The 27088-nt window shown below is 38.1% G+C and overlaps 1 protein-coding gene across 1 annotated transcript; it reads left to right on the top strand.

Moving 5' to 3' along the window:
- Nucleotides 1–1096: 1096 nt before the first annotated feature.
- CPO (carboxypeptidase O) lies at nucleotides 1097–24343 on the top strand. The gene is given in 10 exon segments (XM_030857146.2): nucleotides 1097–1187; nucleotides 9376–9452; nucleotides 10984–11085; nucleotides 13833–13940; nucleotides 14987–15097; nucleotides 16043–16148; nucleotides 17307–17509; nucleotides 23149–23233; nucleotides 24079–24155; nucleotides 24158–24343. Coding segments are annotated over 10 exon segments (1146 nt in total).
- The last annotated feature ends 2745 nt before the right edge of the window (nucleotides 24344–27088 follow it).

Genomic DNA, 27088 nt, shown 5'->3' with positions numbered 1-27088 from the left:
AAAACCCAATGCAGCCTAAATAAATAAATAAATAAATTTATGAAAAAACAATTTTCTTACATCAGTCAGGAATGGCCTCTCTATCTCAATATATTCTTGGCCGATATCTCTCCTTAATTTGATTCCCTTTACTTAAAATTGTATTATTTGTTTGTGAACTTGTTTATTCTTCTCTCAACTCTCCTGTGAACTCCATAAAGGAACTCATTCATCTTGTATTGATCTTTTGTCATAGTGCCTGCCTGGTATATAGTGAGTACTCATTACATTTTTGTAGAATGAATGAATAGATGAATGATCATAGAGGGCAAAGGATTTAGATAGATCCCCAAATGCTACGAACTCTGTTTAAATCCTCTACTTCTCTGCACTAAAGTTTGCCTTGCTCAATTAGACTTTTAACAGTGATCTTCACTTGAGCCTTTATTTTACTGGTCACTGTTTGAGATTCAAGGCATATCCTGGGTTTGTCTAAAAACAGGGGTTTGTGGAGCAGTGTCTGAGTCCTTTATGTGAGAGGAATGTGTGAGAAAATCCACTTGGGAAAGGATTTAAAATATTTTCACTGCTCAGATATGGAGAGACCTGGGTTTGTTTAAGAATCTGGTGATGTTGTCCATCAGAACAAGAGAAGGCATTTGACCCTAAATAAAGCCTTAGATTGCAGAAGGGAGTAAAGATCCTGAATAATAACCGTGCCCACCATGACCAGAGCAGAAGACACACCCCCTATTATACCCAGCGACTTGTGTGGAGGAAAGAGCAAGAGTGGTCCGCTCTTGAATATAGGTGATGGGGATTCCTAGAACTGAAGATTTTACATAGGGAAGAAACATTTTTCTGGATTTGGGGGAGCCAAGAGCTTCAGTTAATTTGGTTTTAGCGGAGAAAAAAAATCAAATAGTTTTCCACTATTAAAAAAAGTTGTTTGAAGACGTGATGGAGTTAATGAAGCAACTGCTCACATTATTTCTGCTGAGACATCCACTAACTGATTTATCTCATCTTGATTGTGGAAGCCTATGCCCTTATGCATTCTCAGAGACACATGACCTGCAGGAGAAGCACAGGATTTTCTAGCTCTCTTTGCAGAAGAATGAAGCCTCTGCTTGGAAACTTGTACCTCCCGAGGTTGCTGGTTCCTGGGGAGCTGGAATATGACAGGTGAGTGTGAAGCTGGAGGAGGGGCTGACTGGTATGATTTAGATTGTCTAGGTGGAAAGCTTCTTTTCAAGATCAATGCAGCTCGTTTCTCCCCTCTTCCTACCCATACACACCACGACGAAATAAGAATAATTATCACTGAAGTTTTATCATTGAACATTACTCTAATAATCTTTAAATAAATGAGTAGATATCTAAAAAAGATTTCCTAGCACAATGTATGATAAATACCAATAAATATGTCATGTTTTGTAATTGAAAAAAAAATTGTAATGAAAATTCCATATCCCTCATTTACATAGTTTCTCAGTTGGTAAATCACACTATTCTAATTATTGAGAAAATGTTTAAAATGTTTAAAACTACCAAACAATTTCACTAATTACTGTTAATATTTCTGAATAGATAACTACTTAGCTAATTATGTATATAGTACTATTACAAGAATTTTTCAGTTAAGTTGTATTATAAAAATTTTCCTATGACATTCACAATTTATTGAAAACATAATGCAATCACAAATAATATTCCATCATTGCTACCCTATAAGGCAGAGTTGATTTCTACTGTCATTTTTACACATGATACCATGATGAGGATCCAGCTACATGACAATTTTTTTGCTGTTATTGAAAATCTTTGATTATTTCCCTAATATAAGTTATAAGAAGTGGAAGCACTGGGTTAGAAGCTTAGAAAAATTCAAGAATCTTGCTACACGTTGCCAAATTGCCCTCTAAAAAAGTTGCATACGTTTTCACTTCCAACAATAGTGTATGAAAGCACTTTTTAAGCATTTGCCCATTTGACAGGTAAAAAATACCTACAGTTGACTTATTTTTCATTTTGTTGATTTCTTATAAGGCTAAGTGTTTTGTCTTATTTGTTACTCATTTTACCGGTTTATAAGTTGCTCCTGTCATTTGCTCTTTTTTGTGTTCTTTCCCTATTCATAATGAATAACTTCTTTGAATATATATTAAACATTGTGTGTGTGTGTGTGGGTGTGTGTGTGTGTGTGTGTGTGTGTGGTTTCCATATAAAGTGTATTTTCCTTTATTCATACATAGTTTGTTATTCTGCACATTTGGTGTATCTCATCTGGCATGTGTGTTTATAAACAGTATTTCCTCTTTTGTTTCATGGTTAAACGAATCTTGCAACAAGCTTGGTCTCACGGAACAGAGAAATCCACTCCAATTTTTGCCCCAGACTAACTGTGCGACCTCAGCCTGTCCCTTAGCTTCATAGACGGTCTGATTTCAGATATATAAAGGGAGTCCAGGATCTATGTGATGCCTAAAGCTGTTTGGACATCGCCATCTCGCGTTTTCTATTAGTTTACTTGGTTTCATATAGATACTGCATTTATTTTCTCTTCTGAGATTCTTCATAGATCAATGGCAAAGACTTATGTAGGTCATAGGGCTTTGATTGAAAAAAAAAATTAACTTATTTAAAAATATCACAAGCCTTAAAACGTACACATCCTTTGGCCTAGTATCCCTGCTTCTGGAAATTTACACTGAGAAAGCAAACTATGGAAGGAATTGTATGCACTGGGATATAGCTTTATGTACAAGATAAACAAGATATTAAGTATTGTAATATTTGGAAACAACCTAAATGCCCCATATTAAGTTATGCAAATGTCAATATGTGACATATGACAATGGGATATTATTTATCCATTAGAATAATAATTATGAAAATTTTAATAGCATGGGGAAAGACATGTTTTATGCTGAAAGATGCAGAACACAAAATGTATCAAAATACTTAAAAAAATAAAAGAAAAAATATGTACCAAAATGGACATTGTTCTCTTTGATTGATATTTTTTTTTCCTTTCCCTCAACTATTCTTCATTTTACAAATATTCTACAAAGAAGATGCATAAAACTTTTGTTTAAAAAAATGATTGCCAAGCCCAGGTTAAATTATGGAAGTGATTTGGCTCAGTGGGACTCAGACAAGATGGCTTCCAGTGGACAGCTGCTCATGACTGCACTTGAGGGAAACATTTCAAAGCTGCTAATTCTGCTCCTTATTGACTATTTTCATTTTCATTATTATTTACTGATATAAAATAATGTCCACTTTTATATGGCTCTTACCAACTCAAAACATAGATTAGCTGCAAGTTTTGATACTCTTTATTTACTATGTGTGACGTAATACTAGTCTAGAAAATCTAACAAGGATGACAAGCTTTGTAATCTCTCGTTTGATCATTTAGGGAGGTGGCCTGTTATATATATTGCATACTCCCAATAAAAGGGTAAATCTGTAGAATCATTTAGGATCTAGCACTATGAATCAAATGCTTTGAAATTGTTCATCCTCTCTGACCTACTAGTCCCATTCCTGGAATGTAACTCAAGGAAATAATCAGAAATGAGCAAAAAATCATTAACTCCAGAATTATTTACTATAAGATAAAACCAGAAAGGGAAATGGCTTTAATATCCAGCATAGATGACAATATTTATGTGCATGATGCTATGAAATATATACTTACTGTCAAACATTATGCAGTCATTAAAAATAATGTTTATAAAGAGTTTTTATTGGTTTGAGAAAATGTCTCTGGTAGAATATATAATAAAAAAGGAGGGAATACAAAATTATATATAGGTATAATCTGCACTGTATTTATGAAAAAAATATGCACAGATAACAGACTGAAAGGAAATATGCCAAAATATCAACAATAGTTAACTCAGGGAGGTGGGATTGTAGAGGATTATTCCTTCCTTCTCTTTTTTATTTTTCTCCTCTCCATACTTCCTAAAATTTCCACTTATAAGCATATGTTAATTTTGTAAGAAGGAAAAAAAAACTTTGAAAATACATTACTATCATGAAATATTCATGTAACTGTTTCCTAAGTATTTAAAATACAAAATTTTCCTCAATATTCATTAGGTCTTTTTGCCTCTTTTTACATTCCAGTCAAAATTTCATCAGGCAATCTTTGATGTACAGTATTTATTAATAATGTACCACCAAAGCATCTTTTTCTCTGTTAAACATTTTATGAATTCCTGTTAAAAAAGAATACACAAAGTACAATAATCTCTTCATTTGGTCGGTGAGATGAGACTGGTGGTAATTTGGGGGATTAGCCAGTTTTTTCCTTCTTTCTCTACATGTATTATGCATCACCCAAGTAATTGCCTAGAAACAGGGAACAGCCTTTTCTAGGTTTACGGTTTAAACATTGTTTGAACTAAGTATCTGGGGTTTTGAGGTTTAAGTATTGTGTTTAATTTCATGTTAAAATGATATCAGGGTTTTCACTCAAATCCCGTACGCATCACTTTTTTTTTTGCATATTATATGGACCCAGTCATTCAGTGCTGGACTTAGGAGGCATCATACTCACACATTTTGCAGACATTAGCTGGGGGAAAGCCAAATGTTGGTGCTTGATGGTGCCCAGTTACCTTTAATTTATTCCCCTCCATATTGTGAAATTGCCTGGGAATACCAGCCCAATTGAAACAAGAATCCACCAGCTGCCAGGACTGCTTTTTAGTGTAGTCACTTTCCTACGGCACTGAGTAGATGATGGTGATAAAGAAAGACTTGAACATTTGCTGAACTATGTGAAGAAAGGAACCGCGTCGCTCTGAGCAGCCACCATCCCCGGTCCCAATGTCGCGTGAAAGCATCCCCAGTGATCTCATTTCCTGGCAGGACAGCCAGTGTGAGGAATGAGAAAGAAGGAAGGGCTGAGAAGACTCTTCTCATTTGCTTCATTTCCTCTCCTCTCTCCATTTTGAAAAAGCACTGAAACTATTTCCCGATGAATTTATAATGCTGATACTTATTTTGCTTTCTATGCAGTCCAAATCAGAGATAGACAATTTATAAAAATAGGCTAATAAATATTTTATGCTTATTTTCTAGAGTATAGTAAAAGTATAATTTAGCCTCTGTAACAAAATCTTCACCCCAACACACTGGGATAATAGCTTCTACCTTAAGGATTGTTGTTAGAATTATATGTAGGAATATATATATATATATATATGATATGATATGATATATATACCTTAGAACAGTTCTGGCATGCATAATTGCTTATAAAATGTTGGTTGTTATTATTACTGGCTATACTTCAGTTTGGAATTCTCCCTCTCCTGTCCTCAGTACATTTAGTGCACCGTGTAATTGGTAATCAGGCTCTAGCTTATCATACCTCACATTTTATTATTTGATGGTGAAGTTATTTTGCTTTTCATGTGTTTATGTCTCACTTCCTTAAGTGGATTTTAAGCTCTGTAAGAAAGAAATCTATGTTCTATTACTACTACTATTATCTATTATCACTTTTGCAAAGAGTACAAAGTGCCGTTGTGTTGTTGAATGAATTACGATAACAATGCAAATGCTTTGACTGGTGCTTAGAATAGAGTGCCCAATAATGGTTAACTAGTGTTATTATAATAGGTATATGTTTGCTGATTATTTGATAAGCACACGAAATGTACTCCTGAAAATTTATGTGTAAATTGAATTTTTTTGAATTTTAAACACACCAAGGGATGTATGTATTTTCCTTATAAAATGATGTTTTGTAAATAATCAGCCTCAACATATTACACCTGTATATATTTTTATATTGAAATTCCTCATTCTGAAGCACTCTAGCTTACCTTTAAAAAATCAAATAAATGATAAATATTAGAAACGAATCCCTGAAAAACATGGAAAAGCATATTACTCCTCAACTATTACAATTTTAATGACATTTGTTTCTTGTAATCTCCTTCTAAAATTCATTTCATTGTTTTAACTATCTAGACAATCCTATATCACGAGCTTTTCGTGGACAAGCTAAACAAAGTAAAATTCATTTAACAATAAAACATTTACAGTTTTGAAGATAAAAACTTCTGCTAAAGTCAGATTATTATTAGTAGTAGTAGTAACAATTAAAGTCATGGAATTTTGTAGAGAAATTGATTTCCATTAGAGTGGGTGATTATGGTACATGGTGTTAATTGAACAGATTAAAAAATTAAAATGTAGTCAATCCAGTTACTGGAGTTATGTAGATGTGAATAGAACTTGAGTTTTAATTAATTCTATCAAAATATTTTGTAGTTTGGTATTGTTTGAAGATAACACTAGTTAGATGGCTAAATTATTCTCAATGTAATTTTTATTTTCAATGTTATTGCAGCAAAATAGGGCTTTTACTTAGCTTTGTTTTGAATTACTACTGTGTTTTAACATTTATTAAGGGTTAACTAGGTTCCAGAAATTTGCTTATTTTTAAATGTAGATTAACTTATTTAGTCTTCATAAGAATCCTTTGGTAAGGTGTTATTATTCCCATTTTACAGATTAAAAAATGAAGGCTTAGGGAAAGAGTAAATATAATACCAGAATGTTCAGAGAGAAAAATGTGGGAAAATAGATGAAAGTCATTGAAACATTAGCTAATTAGATCTCTAACATGTTTCCTTGTCACTATCCAAACGTTTACACCTCAGCTTCTCCAAAATCTCACATCCTAGTGCTATTAACACAGAAATCACTTCAAATATATTTATTGGGTAAATGAATGATCAGTTGGTATGCTCTCATAATGAAAATATAACCCTACTTTTTGCTTAGGTAAAGTCTTTTAGCAAGGGGATTAGAACATTTATCCAACATTTGTATGGCTTAGAGAGAGGACTAGTTGTATGACTTACTAGCTCTGTGATTGTTTGCAAGTTACTTAATTTCCCTTGGCTTCAGTTTCCTTATTTGTAAAACATGGACGATAACATTTCACAGGGCTGTAATGTGAATAAATCATATAATGGGCATGATTGTGCCGGCACAATATCTGGCATAAAGGCGAGGCATTGAGTAGCTTTATTAAACGGTTTGTCAAAATATAGACCATAAATAGTAATCTAAATAGGCCTATATGTATTATAGAAATTGAATCAATAATTAATAACCCTACAAAACAGAAAGCACCAAGCCCAGAGGGTTTCACTGGTGAATTCTATGAAACATTTAAGGAAAAACTTATACTGATTCTCTACAATTTCTTCCAAAAGACAGAAGCAGAAGGAATACTTTTTAATTCATTCGTTGAGGCCAACATTACCCAAATACCAAAACCAGGCAAAGACATTACGAGGAATAAAAGATTATAGACGAATATCTCTCATGAACATAGATGTAAAAACCCACAACAAAATATTAGCAAATTGAATCAAAAAAAGTATAAAAAAATTATACACCATGTCCACTGATGGAGATTTATCCCAGATATATATGCAAGACTAGTTTAACATTTGATAATCAATTAACGTAATCCATTACATCAATAGGCTAAAAATAAAAAAAATCACATGATCATATCAATAAATACAGACAAAAACATTTGACAAAACCCAATCAATGATCCTGGAACAACTGGACATCCACACACACACAAAGTGAATCTAGACACAGACCTACATTCTTCACAAAAAATTAAGTCAAAATGGATTTTAGAACTAAATGTAAAATGAGGATAACTTAGGAGAAAACCTAGATAACCTTGGGAATAGTGATGACTTTTTAAATACATCACCAAAGGCATGATCGATGAAGTAAATAACAGATAACCTATACTTTATTAAAATTAAAAACTTTCTTCCTTCAAAAGCCAATGTCGAGAGAAGGAGAAGTTGAGCTACAAAGTGAAAGAAAATATTTGCTAAAGATACATCTGATAAAGGACACTTATCCAAAACATACAAAGAACTCTTAAAACTCAGCAATAAGAAAAGAGGCAACCTGATTTAAAAAATGGACAAAGGACATGAACAGACACCTCACCAAAGAAGATATGCAAATGGAAAGTAAGCATAGGAAACATTGCTGGAGGAAATGCAAAATGGCACAGTCACTTTGGAAGACAGTTTAGTAGTTTCTTACAAAATTAACATACTCTTGCCATATGATCTAGCAGTCATGCTCCTTGGTATGACCCAAATGAATTGAAAACTTATGTCCACAAAATGCTGCACACAGGTGTTTATAGCAGCTTTATTCATAATTGCCAAAACTTGGAAGCAACCAAAATGTCCTTCAGTAGGTGAATGGATAAATAAACTGTGGTAATCCAGGCAATGGAATATTATACAGCACTGAAAAGAAATGAACTATCAAGTCATTAAAAAGACATGGAGGAAAGTTAAATGCATATTACCAAGTGAAGGAAGCCAATCTGAAAAGGCTGCATACTGTATGATTCCAACTATATAACATTCTGTAAAAGGCAAAACTAATGAAAAGATCAGTGATTGCCAGACCACAGAAGATTTTTAGGGCAGTGAAACTCTTCTGTATGATACTATAATGGTGGATACATGTTACTATATATTTGTTCAAATCCATAGAAAGTATAACACCAACAGTGAACCCTCATGTAAACTATGGACTTTGGGAAATAATGATGTGTCAATGTAGGTTCATTTATTATAAAAAATGTACCACTCTGGTGTGGGATGTTGATATTGGGGGAGGTTGTGTGCATGGGGGTGGGTGGGGGGTGGACAGCAGGTATATGGGAACTCTCAGTATTTTTCATCCAATTTTGCTGTGAACCTAAAACTTCTCTAAAAAGAATAAAGTTTATTTTAAAAAAATAAACTGTTGCATAAAGATTCTTACAATTATTTACAGTATTGTGGTTAATATTTCAGGCTTTTCAGTCAGGCTGTCAGGGCTTAAATTCTAATAATACTTTCCCTGTGACTCAATTTCCTCATCTCTGAAATGGGGATAATAAGAATATCTTCTCTTAAAGTTTTTGAGAGAAGTAAATGAGATTTAAATTGCTTAACCCAGTGAGTATCTCGCAGTAAGTTTCAGTTCAATAAATCTTAGCTATTCTTTCTTATACAAATTTAAAAGTGTGTTTATCTACAACATCTTGCTGAATTATTCAAGGCTCCCTGCAAAGTGGGAATGGCTGTCCTCAACCTGCAGATGATGAAACTGCAGTTCAGAGGGACTCCATGGTACCCAAGGTCTCACAATTAGTAAGTTGCAGAGGCAAGACTCCAACACTGACTTTTGTCCTCAAAATGCTGTGTACATTGCTTCCTACTACCTTTTTCATCAACCTTCCAACCCTCATGTTATCCTGGTTTCTTCATCAATTTTTGTCTGTATTTCTTCCCTTTGCAGATCTGTAGCACAACAAAGAAGCTGTGGATAATGTAGTGAGCCCATGGAGGATTCTGGAGACATATTCCTATAACAGATACCACCCCATGGGGGAGGTGAGTATGGACACGTTGGTGGGAGCGTCGGTGGTAGTCACAACCTACTTTAGGATGGGCGAGGGATAGTTCACTGTTAATATCCATAGACTAGAGAGCCTCAGAATGGGAGGTTGAGGTTTGCCTGTGCACTGAGGTCAAGGGATTCCCAAACATCACCCCCTGGCCATCACCATTAAAGATACAAATCCTAGTGATATGAAATAAAAAGGCAAAACAACAAAAAGAAGAAAAGAACACCCCAACCAGTTTTGTTAGTGTAAACATGGATCAAAATTAAACGTTACTCTTGTTAATCAAGTCTTTAGCTGGTTTAAGCTGGGCAGGGCCAATGTGTGTATGGATGTGGGACATGGGTGGTGAAGCCTTCTGATTGAATCCTACTTAGCCAAAAGTGTGGTATTTTCAGTAGGATGCAGGGAGCACAGGCAACAGCTCTCAAATGGGGAAAACTTTTTTTTTCAAAGAAATATTTGTATTGCTACTAAGATAAGTTTAGTGGTTTCTAAAACTGGATACAGTAAAAAGTATATAAGTATATATGTAGTGTGTGTTGTGATGTTATGTAAAACTTCTTTTGAAGTATAAATTTCTAAAAATAGAATTACTAGGTTAAATGATATGCACATTAAAATTTTTGACATAAATGCACAAGTTGCCCTCCAACCAGGCTTTACAATTTATTTCCTCAGTATTGGGGAATATATTAATATTTTCCAGAATTTTTTCCAAAAAGTACAAGAATTTACATTTTCAGGGCTTCCCTGGCAGTCTAGTGGTTAAGACTTCTCCTTCCAATGCAGGGTGTCTGGGTTTGATCCCTGGGCAGGGAGCTAAGATCCCACATGCCTCTGGGCCAAAAAATGAAAAAAACATAAAACAGAAGCAATATTGTAACAAAATTCAATACTTAAGAAAAAAAAAGAATTTACATTTTCTTCTGTAACAATCACCCCAAAGTACTGAAGTTTCTTAGATTTTTTTTTTTTTTAAACAAGATCCAGTAAGACCCATGAGAAGTATATGTGCTGGTATCAGAGATGAGTCACACCTGGCTTGGCCACTTGCTCTGTGACCTTGACCAAGACAGTTAACCTCTTTGTTCCTCAGTTTCCTCATACATGAAAAAGGAATAGCAGTACCTATCCTGTAGCTTTGAGAGTAAATGAAATAAACTACACTTCTACTGATTAAGCAATAAATGATAGTCAGGAAGTCTCATGGCCATTTGAAGGCTGTGTGATTGTACAATGTTTCAGAAGTGTTATACTGGATTGTTGAAATTGATAATTCTCAATCATTTATTTGTAAAGTTCAACAGGGTGTCCTAAGCTTGGGTGGCAGAGTAGATCTTTAAAGAATATGGGAGGAGGAGAGGTCATAATTCATTAGTTTAGTCTTCTAGTTTGTGTGCTAATAAAGAGCGAAGAGTTCAGAGTTCAGTATCTTGATGAAAGAAGCAATTATCTTAATTTAGAGGCAAGCAAAGGATCTTCTTATTGATAACCTCAGTCCTCCCTGGCTGTTTCAGATCTATCAGTGGATGAGTGAGATAAGGGAGAAGTACACGGAAGTGGTGACGTAGCATTTCCTAGGAATGACCTATGAGAGCCGGCCCATGTATTATTTGAAGGTGAGTGAGAAGGCTGAGAATTAGAGTCCCACTCAAGGATATTTATGTACTATCCAGAGGCTCTAGTCAGAAGTATAGACAAGGTTAAAAGAGGCAAGACAGAGAGACTTGGCTTTTCCAAAGTCTTGATTTTAAAATTCAAAACTTGGTGGGGAGGGATAAATTGGAAGATTGAGATTGATACATACACACTACTATGTATAAAAATGATAACTAATAAGGACCTACTGTATAGCACAGGGAACTCTACTCAGTACTCTGTAGTGACCTATATGGGAAAAGAATCTAAAAAAGAGTCCAAATACATATATCCATATGTATTTATATAACAGATTCACTTTGCTGTGCACCTGAAACTAACACAACATTGTAAATCAATTATACTCCAATAAACATTTTTTAAAAATTAAATACTTGTAAATGCTTACATCTTAATCATGAGGGTGGAATCATGTTCTGGAGTAAAGAGAATTTGGAATGGTTGGGTGAGACCACAGGGGTAGGACTTAAAAATAAAGTCCCAGAAGTAAGAACTTATCCCTTAGTTTTCTTCACGCTTGGCCTCCCTCGCCCCCGCTAAGACTGAGGAACTTAGAATCGTGGAGGGTGGCTGGAAAGTACCTTAGACGTTCTGGCTGAGAGGTTTCCAGCCTGTGCTCTGTGAAGGCCTGGGTGCCTCCGGTGCTCCCACAGCGGAAGGGGGATGGGGTGGGGGGGCTGTGTAAGGGAGAAATCTCCAGTTCACTTCTCATATGTATTTTGAGTTTTTACAAAATTTTCTTTTTTAACACATTTTTTTTTCCCCATAAAAATGTTTGAACATCATGGACAACCTTTATTTTTGGTTCCTTCATTTTATAAGGAAACAAAGACCCAGAGAAGTGAAGTGACTTGTACGAGGTCACACAGCCAGACCGTAGCATAGCCAGAGGGATAACCCAATCTCCAGGCTCTCTGCCCTTTTAAAATGTGATACGATGAAAAGTGTCTGAATAACCACTTTTCCACAGGGCCAGGCCTTCTTGGCTCTCAGTTTTAGAACAGTGATTTTTCAACCCTGGCTGCTTAATACTGACGCCTGGGCCCCATCCACAGAGATTCTGAGCTAATTGCTCCAGGATGGGGCCCAGACACCTTTTGAAAGCTCCCTAGGTGATCCTACTGTGTAGGCAGGGTTGACAACAACTGCACCTAACCAGTGGTTTTCAAAGGGTGGTCCCTCGACCGGCAGCATCAACATCTCCTGGGAACTTGTTAGAAATGCACATTCTTGGGGGGTCTAACTACAGATCTACTGAATCAGCAACTCTGTGGGTGGGCCCAGCAATCTGTGTTTTAACAAGCCCTCCTCCAGGTCATTCTGATGCACACTCATGTTACAGAAAAACAGTGCATTTCTAACAAGTTCCCAGGTGGTTCTGATATCGCTGGTCCAGGACTACTCTTCAAGAACCGCTGCCAAAGTAGTTTGGCATTAAGAACTAGCATTACTTTATTCACTGTAGACACGTTAATTTACAAAGCACATCCCCAAATTCAAGAATTACTAACAACTACAAACAAATCTCGGTGGCTCTGAAGTAGAATTTACCCAGGAGCCGAGTGAGTAATTGGTTGATATGTTAAGTGTGGGCCACCTACCAGCCTGATTTTTCCATTGGCCGCCAAACTCTGAGCTGAGTCAGCCAAAAAGACCTCTAAACATCCTTTGCCTAGGATGTATTTTAAAGAATAGAATTGACACATAACGAGGAGGCAATAAAGATAAACATATGGTCATATACATAGACTCATAAATAAAAGGGGTGATTACAAGAGAGAATTAAAGTAAAGGGTAGATTAGGAATTATGCCAGGAGCTTTGAAAATGGGTGAGGCTAAAAGGGAAAACTTCCTTGAATATGATGAATCCAGCCCATAGTTATTTCAATTCGTAAGTTTCTCACAGATATAGAGGGAGAGCCTTCATCAGCCCAGCTCCCAAGAGCTTCCGATGAATAGCATGAGTCCAGACCATTTACAAACCAAAGCAAGATGTGACTGTGACAAGCATGGGCATGTTCACAGCTTCTTCTCCACCAAAGAGAATCCGTAATTGCCAGGTTCATTCCTACCTATCCCACCTCTGAAAGAGGAGGGAATCTTTCTTTCTTGAGTGAGTACAAGAACAACAAATGGGGAGAGGAGAAAGAAGATTGGGTCAGCTGGGACTGCAGGAGTCTCTAAGGAAAGAGGAAGGTAACGAATGTAATAAGTATCGCAGGAGATTATGCATTTGGATGCTTTCACAGTTTCAGGAAGCTTAAATGCAGACTGGGGTTCAGTTTCACTACCTTTGAGTCATGCATGTTACCACTTGTGCACTTTACCGCTCTGAGTCAGCCCTGTGTGGTAAGGTTTTATAAGGTTTATGAAGATTTAGCCTCTCAGTTTGTGGTTTATGCGTTTATTTAAAGTTAGGGAATAATTTAGGATATGGGGAAGACCAGGCTTTGCATGGGGTACACGGAGGTGTCAGCTTGTGGTCCTAAGAACAATAGCCGAGGTAACCGCAGGAGGCGGTTGGCAGCATGGCCAACAGAAGGGTCATATTGGTGGGTGTCTCTGCCAGCATCCTTGCCTCATCCTTGAAACCACAGAGTGGAAGGAGACAGGTACCTCCAGGGGAATAAAACAACCTGATAACTTTGCTCGGTGGCCTCAATCATAAGCCATTGTTTGATAATGAAATATGAATGTCTCCCCCAGATCAGCCAACCATCCAATAACCCCAAGAAGATTATCTGGATGGACTGTGGAATTCATGCCAGGGAATGGATTGCCCCTGCTTTTTGCCAGTGGTCTGTGAAAGAATAAGTGTCTTTCACTTTCTCATAATGGTTAACCACCCCACAAAATACCTGTCATATCTCGGCTTTGGAAAGCAGGTTTCTTTCACATCTTGGCAAGGCAGCTCTCCACTGAGCTGCTCCTTCACCCCAAGGGAAATGGAATTCATAAGTAGCTTCACTGAAAACTGAGTTAGTTGTTCTGTTCTCTTTCTAATGCACCCAAAATTATCTTTATTGGAAGGTAAACAAATCTAAATGGAGAAGAAAATACATCTTGGAAGTCAGAGATGAGTTTGAATCCTGGAGCTCTTTCTAATAGTCTTGTGCAAAATTTCTATCACTAGGACCCCTAGTTTTTTACCTGCAAAAGGTGTATGAAATGACTACTTCAACGTAATCATGAAGAGCACACAATTGTGTGGATTAAGAGATTAACACATGGAAACTACCTGGCACCGTGAATTCTTGCGTATTACCTATATCCCTCCTTTGAGGGAATAAGAAAACTTTAAAATTAATATAAGATACTTTTTGTGTCAGTCTTTTCAGAAACCCAAACATAATTCAACCCAAAAATTATAGTTCTCAAAGTGTGGTTCCTAGACCCATAGCATCAGCATAACTGGGAACTTGGAAGAAATGCAAGTTCTGGGTTTCCACAACACCACCTCATACCTACTGAATTGGGGCTGGGGGTGGAGATGGAGGGTAGGCAGGCTGTAATTTAAAAAGTCCTCCAGCAAGAAAAGCCAATGCAATAAGAAGCCCACGCCCCACAAGGAAGAGTAGCCCCCGCTCGCCGCAACTAGAGAAAACCTCAGCGCAGCAACGAAGACCCAACGCAGCCAAAAATTAAAAAAAAAAAAAAAAAAAAAAGTCCTCCAGGTGATTCTGATGCATGGTGAAGTTTCAGAAAGACTGCCATAACGAACGGGACAGTTGAGGCAGGATTGGATGGCAAAGGTTGGATGTTCAGTCACCACTTATGATTAAGTTGAAATTGTTAGAAAATTAAGAGAGAAAAGACCTCTTCCCAGGATCATTCCAAATGTTTCTCTATTAAATATCCAGATTCTACAGAACTATAAAGACAACTCAAGGATAAGAAGTCTCCTTAAAAACCTGGACTTCTATGTGCTTCCGGTTCTTAACATAGATGGTTACATCTATACTTGGACAACGGTGAGTACATCGAGTTTGGTCCTGGGATGGGTTCATGAACTAGATCTTGTCTCGGGTTCATTCTCCTGACCTCAGTCACTGCAGCTATAAAAATGTTTTGGGGCTTCCCTGGTGGCGCAGTGGTTGAGAGTCCGCCTGCCGATGCAGGGGACACGGGTTCGTGCCCCGGTCCGGGAGGATCCCACATGCCGCAGAGCAGCTGGGTCCGTGAGCCATGGCCGCTGAGCCTGCGTGTCCAAAGCCTGTGTTCCGCAACGGGAGAGGCCACAACAGTGAGAGGTCCGCGTATCGCAAAAAAAAGAAAAAAAAAAAAGTTTCTAAATCATACCACTCCATAATTAAGAGCCTCTGTTTCCAGAGACTATGAATTCCTCCCCCTCCCCCACCCCGGCTCCCCCAGCCCTTCGTGGGACCCCTTTCTCTGTAACAGCCTTTCTGGCCCGGTATGTGAATCAAGCCCTTCCCTCCCACCTTGTCTGGCGAAACAGGTCTTTATCCCTATCTCTACTCATCAGTCTTCTGCTTCCAGGAATGTGCAGAGACCATCTCTGATGCACCTGGAACAGCCTTTTCCCATCTGCCAAGCTATTTCCCTTTCGCCCTTTATCACTTGGACCTAAAATAATGACTCTCTGAAGTTTTCCTGATTAAGCAGATTACGTCCACCAGGCACTGTTAATCTGCTTGTGAGGGAAAGGCCAAACTACCCCTCCAATTTGATGGTTTACACGTATATACACTTTGGGTTGTACAGATGTTCCTGTTATTGGGGGTTGCTAGCCCATCTGGGGGACTAAAAATTATATGCACAAGTTTCATAATGTTGAGGCAATTTTTCCAGACAATCCTAAGGAACCATTTTTTATATTCGAGGACCACCCATCATCACTAACACTGTGATTCATGAGACCTTAGAATGGCAACTTCCCTATGTTCCTGTTACAGGATCGGCTTTGGAGGAAATCCCATTCATCCCATAATAATGGCATGTGTTTTGGGACAGATCTCAATAGAAATTTCGATGCATCTGGTGTAGTTAAGTACATGCTTCGTAGATGAACTGATGAATAACGACACACAAAACAAATGGAGCAGAGAAGCCAGAAAAGAGGTGAATTACTAGAATTAGTACTATTTATATATATACCTTTTGAAATAAACATCTAATTCTGTACAGCTTTCTGGACTTCCTGGTCAGTGTTACTCCCTCTAAAGAGGTGATATTATCTATACAGTAAGAACAGCAACACTGAAATGCAGGACTCATTTCAAGTGAGACTGGCTAAAAAAGGGCAAAGAAGACCTAGACCAGTGTGAATATTTTTGAAATCCATCACTTTGTTTTAAAATATACGAATTGTTATAAAGGAAAATCAGAGAAGTATCCTTGCAAATTATTTTACAGCAGGAGGGCAGAAGTAAACAAGGCAAACATTTTCTTCTCCTTAAGGCAGTTTCATGTTTCTGAATCTCAACAAGTCCAATGGATTGGAAGCAAATAGAGGTACGGATGGTTAAGAGCAGTCTGGTTAAAAACCAGATGGGAAAGGTTAACATTCAGACTCGGCGGCCCTGTGGTACTGAAAAAATTGCTTCATCTCTAGGCTTTAGTTTTCTCTTATTTTTAAAACGTGGCTCAGAGTAATACCATCTTATCAGTAGGTTGTTGTGGAGATTCAATGAGATGCCACACAGGAGGGGTTTAGCACAGTGCCCTGCATGTAAAAGGTGCTCTGTTGTTGGTCCTTATTATTACTGGTGAGAAGGACAGACTACAAAATAGCTTTTTGTGTTTTTTTTGTCCTTGCGAAATAGCTCTAATGAGACTCAAGCCAGTAAGACAGCAAGAGATATATTTAGGGCAACAAGACTATAACAGAGTCTGACCCTGGAACCCAAGAACAGGTTCCCAAGCATTTGTTTCAGGGACCACCAAAGGTTTAAGTGAAAGATTACTGAAAATGCCATTCCATTTTGCATCTTCCTTCCCGGGTCACATAAGCAGGGGTCTCTTTCTAAATCTGCACGTCAGTCCTCCTGCCTTCCCGAGTTCCTCCTTGAATGACTTATTTTAGCAGGACAAAATCAGACAAGCAAAGGCAAGCCTTAATTCCACCCACAGATGTCCTGAGCAAGGCTGGCTCCTTGACCTTGGTCAGTGCTAAACGGAGATCGTGATGCCTTCCTTGGGGTTTCCTGTATGTTTCAGGTATTGGTGCATCTCACAACTGCCAAGATTTAACATTCTGTGGGACAGGACCCATGTCTGAACCAGAGACTAAAGTTGTTTCCAGCTTTATCGAGAGCAGGAAGGAGAACATTGCCTGCTTCCTGACCATGCACTCTTACGGGCAGCTCATCCTCATGCCTTATGGCTACACCAAAAATAAATCAAGTAACCATGAAGAACTGGTAAGACCATTGAGCCAGAGCCTTGAGAAGCCTCAGCACGACCCTGCCTTCCTTCCCTGATTCCCATTTCTAGGGTTTTGGCTCCAGCCTCACTTTTGTTCCCTTTGCTTTTCCTTATTTCCTTTCTCCTGCTTTTCACACCTTGCCAGACGCCTGCTGGGAAGGCTTCAGGTTAAATGCTGCCTTACCTGCATTAATTAACTACCTATTTCAAAAAGTGTCAAGTTGGGAGACATCTTAGGTATTCGTGTATAATATAAATGAAATGATTATGTTAATAATCTGCAGGAATGCGCTTTCATTTCTGTAAATTCTCTTGAAGCTCCGTTCAGCAATTATAGCTTTTGAACCGTGCTTTAAAGAACTTCCCAGCTGTTAGTGGAATATGGCATATCTAAAATAACACGGCTAAATAATATCTGCTCTCTTCTCTGCTAAACACAATGCTTTATTTTCTTCTAAACTATGCCTCTAGTATTTGCCTAGGAATATTTGTAAGGGGAAGTGCTAGTGAAATTCAAGCTGGGGCAGGGAAAGTCTGCTTTGTCTTATCCAGGGTCCTTCTCTGAAGCTGTGTTTACCCAAGTCCTGGTGGGCAGAATTGTTGAAAAGGACTGGGCTCTTTGCCTTTTTGTGAACCTGAGAACAATAGAACTAAGTCAAAGAAAGGGTCGATTTATAATTGTTGTAGTTATTTGTTATCTTTTCTTAAAAGTTATTTTTTCAGTTTTTAGTTGTGGTAAAACATACATAATATAAAATGTACTGTCTTAACCATTTTTAAGTGGACAGTACAGTAGTGTTAAGTATATTCACATTATTGTGCAACCAATCTCCAAAACTTTCATCTTGCATCATTGAAATGTCTCTACCCATTAAACAAAAAATCCACATCCCCCTTGTCCCTGGTAACCACCATTCTACTTTCTGTCTCTATGAGTCTGACTATTCTGGTTACCTCATGTAAGTGGAATCATACAGTATCTATCTTTTTGTGACGGGCTTATTTCACTTAGCATAATAAAGTCTTCAAGCTTCACACCTGTTGTACCATGTGTCAGAATTTCCTTTTTTTTTTTTTTAAGGCTGAATAATATTCCATTGTTATGTATATACCACATTTTCTTTATCCATTCATCCATCAGTGGTTATTTGAATTGTTTCCACCTTTTGCCTACTGCAAATAATACAGCTATGAACATAGGTGTACAAATATCACCTTGAGATCCCATTTCCAACTCTTTGGGGTATATACTCAGCAGTAGAATTGCTGAATCGTATGGTAATTCTATTTTCAACTTTTTGAGGAACCATCGTACTATATTCTACAGCAAGTACACCATTTTCTGTTCTTTCCAATAGTGAATTAGAGTTCCAGTTTCTCCACATTCTCACGAACACTTGTTATTTTCTGCATATCTTTAAAAAATTGTTTTTTAAAACAAGCTCCTCATTATCAATAAATGCTGGGTTGGATAGGGGCTAATCTTGCTCTGTTCTTAAGATCACAGAAGGCTGGTGGCCTACTGGCTCTGTCATTCCTCTTGTCCCTCTCCCACTGGAACATCACCCATAAAACACAGGTCTGGGCACTAAAAGAAAAACCACTATAGATCTTTGCTGAAGGCAGCCCTTCCTCCCAGAAGTCAAAAATATCTGTCAGTACCCCAATGTCTTTCCTGCAATTGTTTTCGGACATTTGTACTACGTGATCATTTTGCAAGAGGTGGAGATAACATTTACCTATAACTTTAAAAATTACAAAGAGATTTTATGGCCATTACTTCATCTGATCCTCATGACAATATAATAAGCTCATTTTGGAGATGTAGAAATTAAGACCTTGAGTTAATTATATTTCTAAAGTCCCTGTAGACAGTAAATGTTAGAGTCTGGGCTTGGAACTCATGTCTTTGGACTCCAGAGGCCACATTCATCTGACCACAGAACACTGCCTTTCTCCGCTCAGGAAGGGTTTGCAACTTCTGGAAGCTGTCATCGACTTAGATGCCCAGTCCACTGTGTCCTATATCCTCCTCATTTCTGTGCCAGAAGTTCTATTTCTTCAGTAAAGAAATGTACAGAAACAGAAATTTTAGTCAAGAAGCCCAGAACCCTCTTTACTTCCCAATTCCTGTGATATTTGCCGTAAATGTTTACTTTCTGCTTAAAGGATTCTGTGACAAATACAAATGAACCACCTAAGTCAGGCCATTATAGATATTTGATGGGACAGGCCTTCTACCAGCAGAAAAAAAGAGGTCTATATACTCCGGTATTTTTCTAGAGAATTTAATTTCCTTTTTAGGTTCAGGAAAGCAGTTACTACATCTCCATTTTTGCAAGGTTTGTATTCAAATGTCACAGGGTCTTGGGCTGCTGATTGGCTGTCTCATTAGAGCCCTCTGGCCACAGAGGGGGCACTGGCATTGCCGTTACCAGAAGGTGGAATTCGAAGATGGGAATTACTGGCCATCCTCAATACTCTGTGTAGAGACTGGAAAATTGAATTGAGAAAGATTGCTTCAATTCTGTATCTCTTACCGCCTTAGGTGTTGAAGAATTAGCATAACATTCATCACTAAGACTTTTCCATAAAAAGACTGAAAATGTTGCCACCATGTATCAAACTCATAAAAGCTAGTTAGCAGTGTTTTTAGGTTCTTAGTGATAAGCTTTGATAGAGTACACAAAGATAGAATCACACCAACTGTTCAAGGAGTTTTCCATTTCTGGTATATTTACAACCACCAGAGACTAGTAATTAATCTCTATGTATTTACAAAACCAAAAATTTGTAGAAATCTTCATAAATATTATACTGTATGATAGACAACTTGGCAATCACTAAGTAGGGGAAACAGAACTATATATACCCTCATTCTAAACTGCTCTGGAGATTAGAATAGCTATAAGAAATCTAATGTTTCAAATGCTGATATTCTTTGCATTGGAACCCTTTCCATATCAGCCCCTGTATCCCATTCCAAGCTCCATCCTCCCACACCCATGCCAGGGCCTTAATCAATCTTTTTGAGTGCTTGCCTGTGAATATATGTCTACAGGAAATTCTCTGGGCCCAGTGAAGAAGTTATTAAGCAGGCATGAGGTCTTTAACAATGTAAATTATGCACTACTAGCAAAGGGTTTTTATTATTTTGACTAAGAAGGACAGCAGAGCAATTGGCTCTCTATGGCCTTGCAATATAGTGTCAAAAAGAAAGAGAAGAATAATCAAGAGTTTGACCCTTTGAGATAGAAGGCAGAGTCTAGGGGAATCTTCATTTCATCTTCTCAGAAAGGACCAAACCCATGAGCTAAGGATCACAACTGTGTGCTTATCATATATGTTATATTTCTTACTCCTATCTACTTGCCCATGGTAATTGCTTGTGGAATCATTAAAAAAAAAAAATCAAAAGTTCTTTTGTCAATAAAGAAGAGGAAACTGGGAGACTCTTTCCCTCCCCACAGCCAAGATTTGAGGAAAGGGAGCAATATAGGATAAAATAAGTGAAGGTTGGCAGTGGGAAGAAGAATCATGATCTGGGGTGAGCTGCAGGAAAGAAAAAAGAATGCAAGAAACCATTTGAATAGAAAATGTAGCCTGGAGCTGCTCCATGTAACCCAAATTACAGTTAAGACCAGTTAACATGGAGTTTCACTCAAAGAAACACAGGAACACATGGGAATTAAAAATAATTAAAAGCAATTCATATCTCTACCAGAGACTCTCAAAGAACTTCAAAAAGGATGTAGTTGCTATTTGTTAGCAACTCTTTCTCCAGGCTGCATGCTCTTAATTTCACTCACACACAGCAGCTACCCTGAATCCTTTCTCTCCACTCTTCATTCTTATTTCCTCACTGGAATTTCTCTCTCTAGAAATCCCCTTTCTGACTCTCCTTTCCTTCTTATAATTTCCCCTTCTTTCTACAAACAGCTCTTGTACCTCTTCCCAGTGTACTTGTACTTCTTTAGCCCTTCCTGCCCATCATCTCAGTTCTGGACAACGCAAGCCCAGCAACTAGGGCAGACACAGAATCTCTTTACAGGAAGAGAAGGAGAAGGTAAAACTCTTCGTAGTGAGTGGAGAGGAGTCAAAAAGCTTGCAAATATGTTTAATGTTGAATCTTAGCACACACACAGAAAGTGCAAAGTCCTACTGCTGCACAGGACCCCATAACCACTTATTACCTCTCCTAGTCTTCCTTTTGAATTTCACTATGCCTATCCCCACTCTAACCAGACACCACCTTGTCACACCTTGGGATTCAGTCAGACAATACAGGACCAGGAAAAGAGAGACAGAATCTAAAACTAGATCTGTCACTGGTCAGGGGAAGAAGTCAAGGGAGCTGACGTACCTGTAAGTGTAGTCAGGCTGCCCTCAAGCGTAAAGCAATTGTGGATCCAGGCAGGGAGTGGCCAAGGGGATTTTGGTGGTGTTTGTATAGACCCCAAGGGGAAGTAGTGGGATACACCATCGGGTGGGTAGAATATAGCATTAGGGAATCTAGGGTAGGGAATACTTAGACTATCAAAAGGGTATGCAAGGAGATTTATCAGACAGTCAATAAATATAACCAATATACTTGGACCTCAGTTAGTGACTCTGATCTCAGGAAAAGGTCTGAAGAGAGCAAGGCTGAGACCTTAGAAATCATCTAGTTCTGAAGGATTTCCAATTCAGTACGGTGACATGGGGGTAGATAGAAGGAAGTGTGTCATTTTCTGCTCTGAAAATCTATGAGCCTATGAGAGATAAGTATCAAATACCTTTAAGGAAAAACAAGAGAGAAGTAATAAGGGAAGCATGAGCAAAGGGCTATGGGAGAAAAAAGTGGGGAGAGAGAATCCACTTAGGGTGCTCAAGAAATGCCTATGGAGAACTTAGCATTTGAGAAGGTTCTTTGAGTTTGCGTAGAATTTCAACAGAGAAGAGGTAAGGCATCCCAAGTAGAGGAAATATCCTGAGAAAAGGCAGAGGGGCTGAGGAACATGGGGTATGTCTGAGCAACTGTGGGAGAACTTGAGTTTGACTGTAATCTAGGGTGGGATCTAGAGAATATAGTGTTGGAAATGTGGGTTAGATCCCTATCGTAGAGGATCTCAACTAGTAGACTGAGAAGTTTATACAAATGCAGTGGGTAACTGAGAGTTATTGAAGGTTTTCAGCAGGATCATTATGATTGTCCTGCTCTACAAAGGTTCACCTGGAAGTCAGGGAGATCAATCGGGATTAAGGATTGACAAGAGGAAGGAAAACCTATTAGAAGATGACAGCAATCCATTTCAGAGTTAATAAGACTGAAATAGGGTGATGGCATTAGAAATGCAACTTGGTAACTGTTTGAGAGAAGAGTCAAAGATGATTGTAGGAATTTACATGTTGGGGGCACATGATAGGTCAGAACTATGAAAATCAAAACAGCCTTATTAGTGGAGGAGATGATAAAATTGGATATGAGTATGTTGAGTCTAAAGTATCAGAAGACTACCCAGGTATAGATGTTCAATGGGAAGTTAGAAAGATGGTCTGGAACTCTGAGGATGGATTTGGACAAAATAGCAAATGCTCTGACTTGTTGGATTTATTTTTAACACCAGATATCTGTCTCTGCATTTCCCACCTACAGATCCAAGTTGGACAGAAGGCAGCAAATGCATTGAAAGCAAAGCATGGAACCAATTATAGAGTTGGATCTAGTGCAGATATTTTATATAAGTATCTTTTTTTCACCTCTTCAATAGTATCTAAAGCACAAAAGAATTCAGTGGACTTTGGAGACTGGAGTGGACAGGATAGAAGAGTTCCTCGGATCAACAGGAAGTTGTACAAATCAAAATGACCAGGGATAAAAGGGAGTCTGTACAAATCCAGAATTGTGCTCTCTAGGGATAAGGTGTGAGCTAAAAGCAAAAATTAATACACTGGCTCAGACCAGTACTCCCTCTGGCTTCAGTTAAAAAGAACTGGCAGGGAGAAGGCACAGGAGTTAACAGGAAAGACATTTTCCAGTGACCCTTGGTCGGTTGATTCAGTTCCCAGAGGACCATCAGGCAAAACAGGTGGGGCCTGGAGTTTAAAAAAAAAAAAAAAGGATTTAGTTGAAAGGAGAGTGCATTGCTTTCCCCATCCCCAAGCACCCCCTCCTCCACCCACTGAAGGGCAACCGAGATGATATTTTCTTAATATCATCATTTTAGTGATATTGGTCATTTTGTTTCTGTTCCTTTACAGGTCAGTTGAATCTTATCTTCCAATATCAGATTGTCTTGTCTTTGATTCAGCTGAGAAACTTTAACCAAACCTCTGCTATGTGCCAGGCATGATGCCAGGCATTGTGGGGATAGATGTGCCAGGCATAATGCCAGGTATAGTGGGGATGGTGAGTGGAGACAGAAGCGGAAAATGTCAAGGAGAGAGAGAAGGCAGCTATTCATAGATCCTAATATGAAAGAGTTGATTTATTTTGCTGGGTTGAACTTTAGTCCCTGAAATGGCTGTAGAAATCTGTCCTTTCACAGAATAACTTCTAACTCTTCCTCCATATTTTCATTTGTAGATGCCATTTCAGGGTTTTCATGAGACTGGGCTTGGGACATTGGGATCCCCTTCTCATATGCATTTGAGCTGAGGGACATATGGGTACATATGGGTTTGTCCTGCCAGAAACTCAGATTCAGGCCACCTGCGAGGAAACCGTGGAGGCTGTGCTTTCAGTCCTGGATAATGTGTATGAGAAATACTGGTATTCAAACAGTGCTGGAAAGGTGACATCTACTGCTGTGGTGCTGAGCTTGCTGATGTCCTTCATGTTTCTTCTGTAGGTGCATCCTACCTAGGCCTGCTCAGCCCCAGAGACGTGGATATAGCTGCATGAAAGGTGTTTGAGGCTATGGAGGAACCAAATAATTTAACTAGAAATACTTTCTGTTTCAAAAAAGATGAATCATCTTTGCATTTTAATGTTTGTTCTGCTGGTAATTAATTGTTATTACTTTAGTAGACTTTAATATTAGTTAGTTATTGGTACAATAATGCCACAAACCAAACCACTCTACAATTCAGTGACTCACAAATCTATAGGTCAGCTAGGAAGTTCTGCTGATCTTGGCTGTGCTCACTTATATATCTGTGGTTTGTTTCAGGGCAGCTGCCCCAGGGTCTAGAAAGTTTTTTCCCATCTAAACTCTTTGAAAATTTTGCTCATGCCTGGGACCCAAGTTCACACTCAATTTTGTGTAATCGCGTTAGTAGTGGCATTCAGAAGATGAAGTTATATAATCTCTCTATATAGCTGTTGCTGGTTTTATTTATTTATTTATTTAATGTTTTATTTATTTATTTAAAAAAATTTTTTTGAGAATCTACAAGGTACATTTTGCTAGGCTCTGGGATTACAGTGGTGAATAAGGTAGACATGGTTCCTGTTCCCCTGGAATTTCTGTTCCAGTGGGTGAGATTGATTGGAATGGACACTGTTGCATACCAGACAAATCTCATCTCTGGGGAACCATAATAATCAAGAACACAAATATATAAACTAAACCTTGCATCTTGTGACAGGGGCTATAAGAAAAATAAAGAGTAAGTAGAGAGGTAAGCAAGGGCCAGATTGTATGTTTCTGGGTACACAGGTGTTTAATTGTGCTATTGTCTATTACAATTTACGTGCTCTTCAGGTAGCATCTATGACTGTCATTTCCTATGTATCTCTATGTGACACCTTGAAATGATGCAAAGCACTTGTCAGGCTTTGAACAAATGTTGTCACTGTGACCAGCTGACAGGGTATCCTTGGGTGTTCAGTCACCCGTTTCTGAATTTCCTTGTTGGTCACAGTCACAATACACTTCTTGGTTGTAACCCTTTTATTGCCTTTCTTTGTCCTCTTTATTTCTTCATGTTTTGCCAGTGTGTGTCTGATAAGGGTCAGAAAGGAAAATGTCAGGGGCAGTGGGGCTTAATGAATCAGAGAACAGCTATTTACATAAAAATGCCAGCTCACAATTGTGGCATTGTTAGGAGAAAATGGTTGGGTTTCATCAATGGTCAGCCTGGGAGGGAAGAAAACTAGGATGGCCACCAATGCCATATTCAAGAAGAAAGCAGAGGAGCTGCGGCTTGAGACTCACGTTATCAGCTTTCATTCAGCCTGTATTTTAGTTTCTAAGGCTGTCTGTTAACAATTTGGGTGTCTGAGTACTATAGGAGCTCTGATCTACAAAGCTTAATTCATGTCGAAAGATTGAGTCTATGGCCAAAGAAAGCTGGAAGGGAATGGATGGAAACGCAAGCTATCAGCTTGCCTGAAACCTCCCACAGGGACCCTTCCAAAAGTTAAAGACACAATTGTAGCCTTCTGGGGGCGGGGCTTCACATGGGTCTGAGGGTGTGGGAGACTGAGGGCCATGACATGTTTTTTACTTCTTCTGATAGTGTTTTACTCTTTGTGAAAGGATACTAAAAGCAAGGCTAGAATAGTGATGAATGACCACACTGATCTTTCTCAAGGATGTTTTCAACTTTCTGGTCTTAAATGGTAATAGTTTGGGAAAACTGCACAACTGATGCAACTAATGCAATCTTTAAAGTATCCTATACTGAGACTTTGTTGGGTCTGGGATTTGATTTTACCCTACTTTAAAGCTAGGAAGTTAGCTTGTTGCTGTTTCATGGGTGGTAGAAGACATGAAACCTCTGAGTCAGGGACAGGAAGTTATCACCCGCAGACAGGAAGTAGCATGAACATCAGCATACTTACATTGGCTCTCTTGCTCCCAAGTTTGAATATATTGCATTTTCGGTTACTATTTCTTTCTTTCCACCAAATTTGGATGATGTCTTTTTTCCATAACTATTCCTACAAAGGATGGAGATCTCCTTGACCTATAGGTGAATTTAGAGTTTAAAATGAGGCAAAATGATAAATTCAGATGGTATCCAAGTTTCTAGCTCTAACCTTTTTCTACATCAGTATCAACATGAGTTATATTTTTGTTTCCATTATGTATGACCAAGCTCTGTTTCCCTTCCTTTTCTTATGCACTTTAGCAATCTCCTGATATGTTACTGAAAATATATTCTTCATATCGCCTGGTAATATTCTTATCTTCTGCAAAGAATTTGAATCTGGTATAAAGTTATTATGGCACTAAGAGAGGGTCACTGCCCAAGAATATAAAATTACAATATTAAATACAAAGGGTTTTTTAAAACTTAAATTAATAATTATTAACTTGATACTATATGCAGTGATTAGAATCCTTTATGTATATTACTTTACATAATACTCATAAGAATCCTGAGTTAGGTACTTTTATTTATTTGATGAAGAAGCTGAGATGAAGAGAAGGTAAGAGCACATCTATGGTCACACTGTTCTTAATCATTATTGATTGATCAAATAATTTCTTGGGATAGGAACTTTCTGTTTCCAAGACATTGGAAGTATTGTCTAGTGGCCACTGCTGGTGCTTCATCCAGACTCCTTCCGGCCCCTTCTCCTGCATCTCTTTCTGTCCTTAATGTGTTTTTGGCTCCCAACAGCTCACACCAGTGTGACTCTTTTT

This window comes from Globicephala melas, chromosome 7 (assembly GCF_963455315.2).
Source record: "Globicephala melas chromosome 7, mGloMel1.2, whole genome shotgun sequence".
Classification (NCBI taxonomy): domain Eukaryota; kingdom Metazoa; phylum Chordata; class Mammalia; order Artiodactyla; family Delphinidae; genus Globicephala; species Globicephala melas.
This window is presented reverse-complemented; position numbering and strand designations above follow the sequence as displayed.